The sequence below is a fragment of the Microtus ochrogaster genome, chromosome 19, assembly GCF_000317375.1.
Source record: "Microtus ochrogaster isolate Prairie Vole_2 chromosome 19, MicOch1.0, whole genome shotgun sequence".
In the NCBI taxonomy this organism is placed as follows: Eukaryota; Metazoa; Chordata; class Mammalia; order Rodentia; family Cricetidae; genus Microtus; species Microtus ochrogaster.
In genome coordinates, this window is record NC_022021.1 from 22,324,985 (window position 1) to 22,340,262 (window position 15,278).

General features: G+C 38.6%; 1 protein-coding gene across 3 annotated transcripts in view; it reads right to left on the reverse strand.

Annotated features, from left to right (window-relative positions):
* The window catches only part of Mctp1 (multiple C2 and transmembrane domain containing 1), a 585,759-nt gene that overhangs the window by 167,749 nt on the left and 402,732 nt on the right, over positions 1–15,278 (reverse strand). For all 3 annotated transcript variants that reach the window (XM_026783760.1, XM_026783759.1, XM_026783758.1), the window contains 2 exons: positions 11,337–11,523; positions 6,916–7,009 (listed from right to left, as the gene is read on the reverse strand). In XM_026783760.1, the coding sequence (XP_026639561.1) occupies positions 6,916–7,009; positions 11,337–11,523 (281 nt within the window). The remainder of the gene's footprint in view (positions 1–6,915; positions 7,010–11,336; positions 11,524–15,278) is intronic.

A 15,278-nucleotide genomic window follows, 5' to 3' on the forward strand; every position in this document is an offset into this window, starting at 1 on the left:
GAGAGAGAGAGAGAGAGAGAGAGAGAGAGAGAGAGAGAGAGAGACTGTGTATGTGTGTGGGTATGTGGGTGTTTGAGGGTGTGTGTGTGTTAGCTAATCTTTTAGTTTTTCTACTCTTCAGTTTCCTAAATTATAAAAACTGGGATAACAATAGTTTTTAATCATGTTATTGTGAGGATCATTCTGATAATCCTTGTGTCAAATCCAAAGTCATATCTTACATGACAGAGGCTCGAAATGGTTAGTTATTATTGTTATCAGTGTCATTATCTTGAATCTATCTTCAGCTGACATCATTATAAATCCCAAGATTAAAACATATTTCAGTTCAGATGCATTCCAATTAGTCTATCAATGTTCTTGATGAATAACTTGGGCAATAAGGTCTAATTCTCAACATTTGATTTTCATCTGTGACAACAAGGCTAATGTATGTATAATTCACTTTCATAACACTTAAACTCATCCCTAAGCATAAGGTACTTTCTATATTTTCCACCATTAAAGCAAAACATCCCTTTTAACCCATGTAAGGCCTTAGATTTATATTTTTGATATTTATTTTACTGAGCAAACTCTATTACTTCAGTCTGTAAACACATACATACACACATACAGAGACATATAAAATATCTGCTATTTTTGCATGCATATCTTAGTCTCATATAAATGAATCAACTTATTTTCTTGGCAAATTTGATAAGCAAGCAGTCAATTATGTTGTCAAAGCTATTGGTAAATCAACAGTGTGGACCCTTATTAGGTGTCCCATTGACATTGCTTCTTAAATCACTCTTGGGCTTGACTGCTCAGTGGTTTAGGATTCCACCTAGAGGATCATACAGCTCACGTAGTTTTACAGTAAATGGTTCTCTCTTCCACCTCAGAAACCTACATAAAATCAGATCTTCTTGGCAGCATTTCTTAGATCCAGTGTTCTAAGAAGTGACTGTCTTATTTATACAACTATATCTTAGTCTAACAAAATATAGTTTCTTTAAAATGATTACAGCACCTTAAATGCCTTCGGCACAGAGGGAACCCTGAGACTGGTTGTATCGCCACACCAGCAGCTCTCTTGTCCTCTACTTAAAGGATCATTTGTGATCTTGGATCAACAGAACCTGTTAATTATTTTATAATATTTCTCTTCCCTCATTTCCTATTGATGGGAGGCACATTGTCAGCCCATAGTCCTTCACCTCTAGAGCATATCAAACCCAATTATTAGTCTCATTGTCATCTTCCCTATTCTTCCAGAGCAGAATCTTCCAACCATGTGACCTGCATATGAACCACACACTGTAATTCCACTTGAAACACTGGTTCAGACTCAAACAAGACCGGCATTTGTGCTAAATTATGACTTTCATTTATGTTTTAATATATGTTTGATAAGAATGGCTTGGTATTAAAAGAAAGTACCTTTCGACTTCTGCAATTATGATATGGTTTTCCAATGCAATTACTAAGAGGAAGAAAGTTTCCTATCTAGGTCAGACACTGGGATGTGACGAAGGAGAAGCTGCCGATCCTTTGTGATGCTTCTTGTTGCTTGGTCTCATTCTCAGCAAAGATTTGAAGAACATCAATGTATTTATCACGTGTGAGTTTGTAGTAAAAATGTTTTCTAAACAAGATATATTATCATGACAAAAATGCCAAGCTTTGATGCTTTATGAATTTGGATAAAATGGTTTATTAAAGTATACTGCTAAAAAATCTTCTGTAATATACTAGAAAACAAGTGGGGATATTGACATGGAAATAAAACACACTCTGGAAAAAGTTTAATTTTTGTTAATATTTATTTATTTAAAAAACATAATTTTTTTTTTTTTGGCTTTTCGAGACAGGGTTTCTCTGTGATTTTGGAGCCTGTCCTGGAACTAGCTCTTGTAGACCAGGCTGGTCTTGAACTCACAGAGATCCACCTGCCTCTGCCTCCCGAGTGCTGGGATTAAAGGCGTGCGCCACCACCGCCCGGCAAAAAACCATAATTTTAAGATAGTAAATAGTGGGAGTACCTTAAGGTAGCTCCTTTAGCTGTAAATTATTTCACTCCAGTCTTTTATCCAGGCCATTCAGTGGAATGATGCCCATTTTAAAGGCTGCATATTTTCTCTTCTGCCATCATAGATTTTAACTGATGATCATAAAATGTAAGACTAAGCTTGCTGGATACTCTCAATATTATCACATATGATAATAGCAAATACAAGTACACACTGCTACAGTTCAGACTGCCACCACTCCACAGAAGAAAACTTAGCCATGCCTTTCAACAGGACAACAAGATTTTGAAATGCATTTGATGCAGTAACTACATACATTTTGTACAATGTGTTAAAAGAACCTGCAAATTATTTTGTGAAGACAGTACAGTATTTAATGATGATCTATATGGAATATAGATATAAATATAGATGCTTGCTGCTATTTCTCTCACTTCCTGTAGTACTTTCCAGGAACAGATTGCTTTCTTCTCTACAACTGCCTTTTCATTTTCTTTTTTTAAAATAGACCCATAATGTTCAGGGGAAATATCAAGAATAATAAATCCCCAATCTCTGTATAAAATATACCTTCATGACATGACACACTCAAGCTGGAAATCACAGGAACCAATAAAAATGCAGGCAGCCTACTGATAATGAGGTCAGAAATACAAATAAATTTACTTTTAATGAAGACTGGAAGCACAGTAATCAAAGTGTTAAAATTCATTTCATGCATATCTTATTTGCTTCTTAGCTGATATTTACCACGCAATTCTGTGAGAAAGTAGAAGCCTAAGATGCTCCAGATAAATGGCTCAATTAATTGTACAGAGGTAGACCTCTTTGAGCCAAGCCAGAGCTGTGAGCTCTTTATTAAAAGCACTATTCTGTAGCCCTAACCTTGTTCCTTGACTCCTCTCTGGTTTCCAATTTAAACAAGTCCCCATGCGGCCTGCTCTAAAGGGCTTTGTCTCCCTGTCATTGTTATGAGCGCTGAGGCATCCTGGAAGTGTGAAATCAGACCTCATGAGTTGAACGGTTCCCCAGGGAACGCAGGACTGCGCAGAAGGTCAAAGTCACGGGCCGGACCGTCTAAAAGTGTCTGATCGCCGGTGTGTGACACAGCAAGTTGGGGGTGGGGGCTAGACTGAAGAGGACTGAAATTGAACACATCTTAATTAAAGCCCATAGACAGCAAAACAAAATGTTTTCTAGGCAGCCTGTCAAATGGGGCTTAAATTTAGCTCCGCTAATGAATCTGAGCCGCTCACTGTTATTTTGTAAGATAATAAGATTCTCGTCACAGAAGCTGATAAAAAAAAGCAAAACAAAACAAAACTGTAGCATGTCTTTTTCTGCTGTTTTGTTACTTAAATATTTTTAAACAATGACGACAGTTTTCCCAAAGGACAACATGGAAAAAGTCTATGCAAATGAAGGGGCACTAAACATTTCTCTTTAATAACTAGTGGCCTTCTAGACTACTGGGTCGACATGCTTTATTCATAACTTACTTTGGGGGGAAATAGACATTTTGTGGGACAATTTCAGTGACTATTAATCATAAATCCCTCTTCTCTTCTCCCCTTCTCTTCCTATAGGACATAGGACATTCATTTGCAAAACCAGTGCACCTGGGATAGGACCTTTTATCACGGGACAAGGCAGCATATCTTTGGAAGGTCTAGCAGGTCTTCCCTGTCAGCGTTTCTGAGAGGCTGGTCTCCCTGGACAGGGCAGGACCTCCTTCTCAGGGGGAAAGCAACAAAGAAACAAAAAACTCCACAGCCCTGGGGAAAAGAGAATGAGGGGCTGAGGATGACTCAAAAACTGGAGGAAAGTGGGAGGAGGGGCCTAGGAGGAGAGAACACTCTTCTTTCTTTCACAACTTGAAAGAACCCGTCTCCCAGGTTTAAATACTCTGCTGAGAAAGTCTCACTCAATACAGAAGACTTGAAATGCTCTATTACACGCCAAAATTAGGCCCTACTTAAGGACAAAGAATAGTCAGGAGCAAGAAAAAGACAAAACCTGCACCCCTCCCCTACTCTCACACACGCGCCCTGATTGGTTTTTCTGGTCTCACAATCTGGCCAGTTTTAGGGAGCATGTGATTTCATGTTGGAAAGAATTTCCTCCAGTGAACAGGACCAAGCCTCTAGCCTTTGCTTTGACTGTACAGGGAAGCAGTAACCTCTTACTGGGTAGTGAAGGGGAGTGAGCGGTACTTAAAAGGATTTTTTACTTACTCAAACTTTTTCACGTAGAAGAATTTAGTACGCCAAGGCTCCGAACAGCAGCGCCACTTTCTCAGGCTGTGAAAGGCTGTCCACAATTTGCCTGAAATTTCAGTCCACTCTTGTGCTCTGCTCAATGTGTGCATATGTGTGGGAGTTGTAAATTGAGGCCTTAACCACCAGAGTTAATCTCTTTTAAAATCTGTATTAACCTTAATGATTTGAAGTGCACTGTCCAACACTGGGCTATTGAGACTGAAGAAAAAACCACCCTTGACTATCAATAGTTTATTAGGGGCTTAGCTGAAGTGACCTACTGTAGTAGTGTTCAGCTGAACAAGGCTATAGGCTTTTTGTGGGAAGGAAAAGAATTGAGGGTTTCATTAAAAAGTAATTTGTGCTTTACACTCACTCATTCAAAGAGAGTCTCAATTGCTCTTTATTCTCACAGAGTTAATACAGTATTACAATGTTTCCCAATGAATGTGTTGTAACAAAAGAAAAATTTTACATTTTGAAAGGAAAAAATTCTTTGTAACTGCAGTAAGATTGATGGCGACTTAAAGATTTTTTCTCCTGTGCTCATTAATGTTGGAATATTAATTAAAAATTGTGTTTAAGTGACTTATGTTATAATGATCAAAAACATCTTGGTTAGTTTGTCTTGTCAGAGTTCTGTAGGAAAGAAGTTATTCTGAAGTCAAATATCATCTAACTAGAGCTTCATTTGTCCCAGTTCAGAAAGTATGTCTGGCTTAGCAACGAGAAAGTTAGTCGTAATTTTAAAATTGCCTTTCCCCAGCCACAAGCTTCTAGATGACTGATTCTCAACCTGTGGATCGCTACCTTTTTGGCAGACTTCTATCTCCAAAAATATTCACATTACAATTCATAACAGTGCAAAAATATACTTAAGAAGTAGCAATAAGAGTAATGTTATGGTTGGGATCGCCATAGCAATGTAACTGTGTTAAAGGGTCTCCACATTAGGAAAGATGGGAACCACAGCTCTGGGAGTGTGTGTAACTGCAGACTTGAAGGCAGAACAACCCATTCAGTCCCTCGTCTTTCTACTTTGGTTTCTCTTTGGGCAGAGCTTCACTGTCATTTAACCATTAAGACAGATGCCAACTTTTCAAAGTTCTGTGGAGATGAATCCAAGGAAAGCACATGAAGAGCTTGTTTGTGCCCTAAATTGTTTATATTTTCATAAGCAATATTACTTTTTAAATTAATAGTATATTTAGACATTTCTGACTTAAACACATGGCCTGTAATTTTTGCCACCATCACAAATGTCATAAAAACCACAGAAGGTCCAAGGGTGAGCAAGGTCAAAGACAGAATTATCCACTTGGCCCTGAATAGTTCAACATCTCTCTTGTTCAGTCTCAAGCCCATTAGATTATAAGGTCAGCATGGCATGAGGAATCATTAGATTTATATCCATAAAACTGAAGGGGAAAATTGAGATTCAGTTATTCAGGATTCCCCAAATTAATGTTCACTTTATCAAATAAAAATTATATCTCATTGAATCTCCACCAGAAAGGCTATTGTTATTCACGCTGATTTACATAGAGCCATTAGGAAAGAAATATCTCTATTTTTTCCAACTTTGAAAGAACATGTACTTTAACTTCCATAGTGGCACACAGGCCAAGTAGGTTAACCTTGTTTGCATATTCATGAAGTTTTAAAGTCGATGACAGCTTCTTGCTGAAAGGAGACAAACTTATACAGCTGCATTCAGCCTGAATAACGGCAGGTAGCTAAGCGTTTGAAATAACAGGTATGTGAATTTTTCTGTAAGAAATTATTGTGCACAGGTTGAGTCACTGATAACTATACAAGAACCAAGTTCTTAAGAAAGAAAATGCATAAACTCACCATTCACAGGTGTTTTTTAAACCACTAAATGCTAAGGAATCTCACCCTCAAAGATTACAGCTACCCCTAGCCCTACTATTCTCAAGTATCCACATATACTTTTAAAATGCCAATGTCTTCAGTTACAAATAAGCTAAAAATTATCTTTTATAAGAAATTATAAATCCCTAACATTTTTGTATCTGTTACATATTATACTCACTTTGCTGATATACAAATATGAAAATTTTAAATATTGCTATTTTGGAGCAAACATCTGCTATTTGATTTTGAAGAGAATTATCTTTTAATCTGTTTTCAGTTCTGCTTCATGAATTAAAGAAGAATACAGTGATTTGCTGACCACTGAATGGTAAGAAAAGGATGGTAGTTTATTTAAGTATGTCTGCAACTTTATCAGGGCAATCTTGCTTAACATTTAGAATAATATGTTTATTTCCACAAATAATAAGAAAATTTTCCCAGCACAGTGATTTCTAGGAAACTGGCAAGTCAGCCCTAGCATGCCAACCAATTTTAGATAGACAATTCAACATGTGGGCATGACCATTTTTCAGATCTCTATGGAATTAAATGACAAATAAATGGTCATGGCTCCAAACAAAATAATTAATTAGCTCTGTAGCTTGATGATATAAACATCATTATCTCATTTTTAATATGTTGAATAAACAGCAATACTAAAACTATGGACTCATTTGCTGTGTTTACATTTCTGTGTTCTGGGTAAAAAGTAATGTTATACCTAGCACATACATACATGATAGAGGAATTTCACCAGCTCCTACCTGTGACATCAGCAGCCATCAAACCTTCAGCTCTGATGACTTTCACCTGGAGAAATCCCACATCTTTTATGTTGTTAAATATCCTCAGTGGGCTCTGGAAAACCCAAACATGGCATTAGGAAAAGAATCCTAAGGAAGCCTCAAAAATATGCTTAGAAAACACTACATTTTCTCAGAATACTTTCTTAGAGGGTCAAAGGGTAATTTGTGCTTTTCCAATACCAATTATACTTCCTCTATCAAGAGTAAATAGGAACGCATGTGCGCGTGAGCACATCCACACACACGTACACACATACGTAACTACTAATCAGTGATTTTCTGGGGTCAAAATAACAGTTACTGATGATTAGCCACACTCGGTAGATGGTGAGCAATGGGCTGCAAAGCAGCTGTCCCCATGGCTTCTCTCAGTGTCTTCTACTAAAGGACCTCACAAATATTTCATTGGTAAATATGATAGTTTGAAGATGATAATGAATAATATTAACTCCTGCATGATTGCTTACATAACACTCCTCAGACAGGATAATTTATTGAAAAAGTCCACACTAACAAATTATTTTTTCTACCATTTTGTTCGTAGTGCTTAGATAATGTGTACATTATCTAAAGACTTTGCTAATAGTTCACTCAAAGACTTACATAACTTTATAAAAACTTTAAGGGATACAATTTTCAAAAGCAAATTAGATTGATAAAATAAATCCAAAGGCAGTGAGAAAATTGTCTTAAGTTTATATTTGTATTTGCTATAATGTATAGAATTGTGGAGTTTTGATGATAATAATAAAAATAAAATAAAAACTTGATTGTGATGCCTTACTAAGCATAGATTTGAAATAACAAAGGAGGAAGGGCAACAGAATTAATGGTCAGTGCTTCTACTGAATAAATCAAAGATACTTAATTTCTTACCATCTTTAAAATGTTTCATGACAAGGTAGTTTAATAAACTTCTGCATAAAATGTTATCTATCAAAAGTTGCTACAATAAAAGCAATCCCATTCATGAATTACTGGTGTGAGGGTTCACATAAGCCAACACTTCTGCAATGCGAACTTATCAGTCCTGATAGCTAGTCACTATTTACACTGAAGCTATGACCTTGGCACCCTGAAAAGAAATACAGATAAATGTGTAATCTCATAGCATGACTTAGTAAAAACAGTGTTCGGTACAGAAGATTAGCTCTTAATCTCTAGACACAAACAAGTATTTATCACCAAAAATTTATCTGAAAGGCCCATTTGACTGGATTTAGCAAAAATGCACAGTCACTCTTTTGAAATTCCTACAAATCAGAGGTTTAACACTAGAGCAGGGCTGTGGTTCTGAGGCTTCTCAGCGCTCACTCAATAGACGAAACAGCTAGGAAATCCCCCCAGTGATGGGGAGCAGTTTTGTCAAAAGGCTCCAGTACTTATTTTCTTCATGAGCAATTGAAAACATATTCATGGTGACCGAAGCAAATATTAGGAGTCAGAATCATTCACTCCGGAAGCTGGCCGAACAGTCACATTCGCACTGCCATTGGGACTTCAGTTCGGGGACCCTGCTCTGCTTCTGGAAGGGTGATTATAGTTTGAAGGGTTCCTTCTCCAAGGCACCTGACATCTGACAGTTTATTGCAAATTTCTACTGTTTAGGCCAGTGACATACAGATTATAATAAGAACTCAAAGAAAAAGCAAATAAATACCAGTCTAAAACTATAATTTTATGAAAAGCTTTATCAAGGGATGTTCCTGTGTTGTTATTTATGGTTATTTTAGAAGGCCTCAAAACCTGGATGGCTTTTGAAGCCAGACATTTCCATAGCAGAGGAATCCATGATTCGCTGTGAGTCCTTTCAGCCCTCGATAGATGGGAAGAGATTGAAATGCTCTGGAGAGGAGGCCTCTTTATTTTTTTAATGAAAGGCTGTATAATATATTTTCTCTATGGCTGCAGCAGCTGTCAGAGAGAGCACCGTGGTTCAGCTCTATTACTGGAGAGGCAATACCCTATCCTATGGTACAGAGATGCTCGGAGGGGCCAGAGCTGATTGACAGCTTGTCACCGTGACGTCTTATTCCATCTCTGTTATGGAGAAAATTAATGTCACACCACCCGCCTTATGACTTGCTGTCATCTTAGAACTGCTCACCTTTTATCAATGCTCTAAATAACATTTCAAGCCCATCGTCTCACGGTGGACAATCCGGTCAAGGGACATTAAATCAGATGACTGTGAAATGTCATAATAAAAATGGAATGCTAACAACTTCTTCTCTAAACTAGCTCCTCTGGTTTTTAAACTGTGACAAGGAGGAGCAGGGGTTCAGCAAACCCGTTCTGAAAAGGTCAAATAGCAGCTCTTGGACTACTACCCATTACTACCCGTCCCTACTGACCTTCCCTCTGCCTCCCCCCAAGAAGAAAAGAACAGGGAAATGGAATTAGCCACCTTTTCAGAAAGTGGTGATCAAACAGTGGTTCACTCAGGAATGTCTGTTTAATTTGTGGGGTTTCATTGCTGAACAATGAAATTCTCTAGGGCTGCTTCATATCTGAGTGAGGCAATTCATTTCTTCTCTCACCCTGACCAGCACCAAACCTAAACCAAATCAAATTCTTAAGTTTAACTTCCACTTTATACACACACACACACACACACACACACACACACACACACACACACACACTATGTGTGCATTTTAAAAGGAAAACACAGTAATAATCTGATGACCAGCGATCTCCTTTACATGTTTCATCAAAACAAGTTGCATATTAGACATTACAAAAAATTCACTCACTTCATAATACACACAGTGTAAAATACATTAAGGCCTCGAAGACATTTGTCTTTGTCCTTCTACTGTTGTGAGCTAATACAAATATAGCATGTCCCCTGTTCTGCATTACCGCTCCTCAGCTAGTGTGTCTCGAGAGGGAGATGACAGCAGGGCTTCAAACTTGGGGTTACAGAAAAGCACATTTCAACATGATTCACCTTTCAATGCATTGGGCAGAATACAGCCTGAGAAGTAGCTGAGATGCCAAACATAACATTTTACATTTAATTGAATTAACTGGCATTTTGGAAAAGATGGAAAACAAAGTATTCATATTCTAAATGGAACTAGCTGACTAAAGAAACTATTCAACAGCAGCTAAAAAAAATCAATCAATAATAGCTGGATTACTTCTAATTATGTGGACAGTAGTATCATCTTCATACATAGGATAATATTAAAATGGTGATCTAGTAACTACAGAATGTTAACGCCCAGATGAATTTTCAAGTTAATATACCAATTGTATTCCTTTCTGGTAGTTTTAATGCAGAAAGATCATTTCCAGTAACTAGAGAATATAATTTTAGTGAAGTAGCAAAATGTGAAATTATTTTCATAATTGTAATTATATATTAGAAGATACTACACAATAACTTAGGCTCTTGAGTGATTTTAGCCTTGCTAAGTCACCTCTATTAAACTGTTTATGATAATACTATTGGTGGATGAGTTGTACAAGCATTAGCAGACAGCTGATTCAGTGCAGATAGTGAGAATAAATTTGCTGAGGCGCACATTCTGGTAATCTGTTTGAAGAATACTGTAGAGCATTCATACGGGCACTTCATGTCAGCTGCACAACCTGATAAGGTGCATCTTTATTAAATTCAGTTACTGAAAGGGTGTCCGTCAGCAAATAGGAATGGTTTTTAAAAAGCCATTCTTTGTTGGTCGGAGCTCGGTTTCATGGCTGAGTGTCTAGAGGAGACGTCTAAACACCTGGCAGCACTGTACAATACAAGCTTTGTGATTTGAAGTGGGAAAGCCTTCCCCTAGTTTCATCAGTACCAAGGCCGTTACTTTTCCAAGCCGCCATCCAGAGACAAAGGTAGAGCAAGAGCTCCCCTCTCTGTTGATTCAAGAGAACTACAAGATGCAAAATGCGCCCTGAAAGTTGCTGGGAAACAGGAAGATTCGACATTTAAAGGACATAAAATTTGAAGATGGTGACTTTATTGGCACTCCATCCCACACCAAACCCCACACTCGGGCAGAATGACTGCCTTTCACTTTCATACTGACATGAGACTTTTCCAAGCTTTAAACGTCACTTTGGATGTTCTCTAGCTCCCAGCTTCTTAGGATGCTAATAACAACATTATTTTAGATTTAGTTCCTTTATGGAAAATTTCTCTATATGATAAAAATCACAAGGCAGAACCTTAGAATACAGAATGTACTCTGAAATACATCCTTCAGATGATCAAACTATAGACATCAGTGGGGGCTGCATGGCAGCTCCCAGGGCCTACCCTCTGCTCCTCAAAACCTCCTCTGAAAGCCACTTGTCTTTCTGGGAACACTGTGCACAACCTCATCTGGTGACACGTGGGTCAGGAAGGAAGCTCATTGTATACGTACATATCTCTTTAAGATCTCTCCCCGCTCCTTCTGGTCCTCCAGGGAGTGGACAGAGAGGTCGGAGATACTGACTGTGGCCGAGGCTGTCAGAGTGACAAGCAGAACCAGGTGGCCCTCACCCTCTTCCAGCTGTAACTCCAGCTTGTGGGTTTGCTCCCTACTGAGAGACGACAGGTCAACCTGGCACCTAGAAACAAATGTTTTGAATTAGCAAACGGCATTCTCACCACATCAAACAGATAGGGGTTTGTTGGAGACCTGTGAAAGTTAAAGAAATAGAAAACCATCTGGGACAGTGTGAGATCGACGGCTCTCTTCACACAACTCGGGCCCTGGAGATCATAGAACTTTTAATTGCTTGTTTCCTGTAAGATAGACACTCAGGGAAAGTTGTGCTATTATCTCCTCTGGTACTGTACTCGTGAGTTGGTGCTCAGACCTATGCAGGTTGGAGCAGACTACCAAGAGTGGAGTTTCCATGTCACTGTTGCCATTATGCGATTCCTCCTCCCAGTTCATAAATGTCACTGAATAGCAGCTAACATTCACTGTAAGAGGTTAAGTTTTACAGTTTTAAACTTATACGCACAGTGCACTCACTAAAACTAAATGTGTCCTCCCAGGGCTGCACAACGTGGGAAATCCTGCTGCATGTGCCTCGTCTACAGGCCAAACATCTGCACTCTTTTCCTAAAAATGTGAGTTGATTTCGAGGAGGAGATAATACAGTGACGATCAGGCTAATAACCCTGGGCGAGGGAAGAGGGGACAGGGATAAGGAAAAAAAACCATCTCAAACAGGAGGTGGGTTGATAAAATGGCTCAGTGGGGCTGATGTTGGTGTTTTGGATATCTGAGTTTCAACTCTGAGACCCACATGGTGGAAGGAGAGAACCAATTCCCACAAATTCCACTCGTGTGCTGTGGCACACACACACACACACACACACACACACACACACACACACACACACAATGTGATGATTGAGAAATAGCCAATTACCAAAGTAAACGTTCTCAATACATCGCAAATGAGATGGGCATGTACAAGGGAAAGATTCATTCTTGCTCCCTTTAATTCCGCACTCCACCATCTGTTGCTTGGTTTCGAAGCTGTTTTTAAATAACAGTATAACAGTATCTAAAGTGTTCAAAGATTGTACCTGAATTCAAACATCTCTCTTATGAGACTTTACAAAATGAATCAAAGAGTGACATTTACTTTTATTTTGTGCACAGCATTAACAATGACTATGACTAGACACAGAGGATGTGCTAAAGCCTATTATTAAGGGAGTTAGAAACCAGTCTGTACAACTCTGGAATACACCTTTCCAAATGCTAGAATAGATACCAGAAACCTTATTGACTCTGTTAATACAACATTCAATTCAAAATACTATCACTAATTCTCCTCAACGCTAAAATACTAAAATAAATGCTTTATCTAATATTCTGATTGTAATTAGAATCAAGTTCTCAATAACACCTGGAGTAAACTAAAAGTTAAAACACATTGAGGAAAAACAACTAGTCAAAAGCAATCTCTAACGAAAGGAGGAACAAGAACATGGTTTTAGAGAACTTTCCAGCTCTGGCACAGTGCCTGGCTCACAGTGTCTGGCCTCACTGGTTGTGACTACCTCTCCAGCTTGGGTCAGGAGTGTAATACTAGGTAACCCAATAGGGATTGTGATCCAGACAGAATATTGGCTGGTAGGGTTGGGACCATGAGGGACTTTTCATTCACTTTGTTCCTTTCTGCAGCCCATCCCCAGCTCAGTTTGATCACGTCTTTCCCAGGCCCTTCCTTCCATTAACCTTGTATAGTGTGCTGTATTGTCATACAGAGAAGAGCACTGGAATACACTCAAGCCTCCTGGTTTGAAAGCTTCCCTTTCAAGCTCATGACCACTTTGCACAGGCTGTGTAGATGCTTAGGCTTCCTTTTAGAGTCTTCACAGGCAATGCGTCAGAGCTGGGAAAGTACTCTCAAGATACTTCTGGAAAGTGCAAACTGGCAACTTTTAGAAGGAATCACAGCCACAGGTTTATTGTTTGATTAGGTGTGTGTGCAGACTTGCATGTGTGTGTATGTTTGTGCATGTGCATGCGATTGTGTGTGTGTGTTGTGCCGATAAAAGTTCAATTCTAAATACAATAATTTTGAATAAGTTACAATAAGGATTTGTTAGTCCTGCAATCTGCTACATGCAATGAAAAACTGAGGAGCAGGGAGGTCAAATGACCTAAGTGAACATACACAGACGTGACCAGAGTCAGAGCCTGTACCTGGGCCTCTGAAATGGAAGGCCTAAGCATATTGCTCTCCAAGACTCACTGAGAAACAGCATTCTTGGAGAAAAGAGTGCAGTTAGCAATGGTTCCCTGAGATGGTGAGACGTTTCAGTTACCGGAAGCATCTTCTTTTCCACGTATAGAATTGTGTTGTTTTTATTTCAATGTTTTAAATTACATATACATTAGTAAATTAGCTGTGCTTGTTCTTATAGGACAAGAATACTTCACAAATTCAGATTTAAAAGCTATGATACTAGTAAAATTTAAACAGGATAAACTTACAGAAATGTTGCTTCCTCATCAATGAAAACTTCAGAATGAATATGCTCACAGGAAGAGCCCTGTGTACTGCAGCATCTTGACTCCCCTAGTGTTAATGTGGAGGACAATAATATGCTGCACGTGGGATGCTAAATGTTCAAATGTGGGAGTTTGCATTCAACTGTGACCACTCAGACATCTTATTTATCTAAAATTTTGCTCGGGAATAAGAAGCTGTTTTAAATGTCAGTTTTGCCGTGACTTCACCAAACTGTCTTGTTAATTTGAAGATAAAGTTTGCATCACACCTTCATTGCTGAGTATCAAATCAAGTGACTGCCGGGATAAATGTAGAAAAAGAATTTTCCATTCCCTGTTAGCTTTTGAACAAATATGTACAAAGACCCTTGTGGCACAGTCTACTGCCCTGCAAATTCAGTGGTAATTGGTCTGGGATGAAGGGCTTGGATGTGGCTCACCTGGACTGGTAAATCCCTCACAAAGGAAGGATTCATCACAGATGAACTATAGAAGTAAAAGATTATCCAGGAAACCTATGCACACACAATGCTTTTTAAATATGAAAATGCAAAATTATTTTTTAAAAAGCAGTAATGTAAATTCATGAACTCCAGAAATACTTGGCAGAGATGAAGAACCCAGAGTCATTTTCTCATTGCAGGGCTCTGTCTCCACTAATTAGCTGTGTGACCTTTTCCAAGACAACTTTCCCACCTGAATTTCACTTTTCTCATCAGCAGTTATGAGATAATTGAACTCGATGAACTCTGAGTTTTCAGAATCCCCAGTCTCACAATTTGTGATAACTCTATCCATGTTTACACTTGTGTCTTTCTTTCTTTGCAATTCTACAAACTAAAAACCTAAAAGAGTGAGTTTATCTTATAAGTAATGAAATATTATTCCTTATTCATCTTATAAAACAAAACAAAGCAAACGACTCTTGAAAGTCGGTGTAAAAAGAAATCTATATAATTTAACTTTGTGTTGCATCGCAAGCAATATCACACTGTGCATCCAATATCAGCATGAAGGATGTCAAAAGAAGGCAATGTGGACCCTTCTCTTTGGCTCAAAAGTAGTTCTCTTTGCATGTGTTTTCTAGAAGGAATTTACACTTATGGTTTAAACGTTTATTATTTCACTGGATTCTCCAGGATCCTTGCTATCCAGGAGCTGAACCACTTGCTTTGACTAAGATGTGTCTTTGATTTTGTGCTGCCCTTCACACCAGCACCATGACTGGTCATTGTACCCCGAGTCCTCATAGGTCCTCTTCACACCAGCACCCTCACTGGTCACTGTACCTGAGTCCTCACAGGTCCTGTTCACACCAGCACCCTCACTGGTCACTGTACC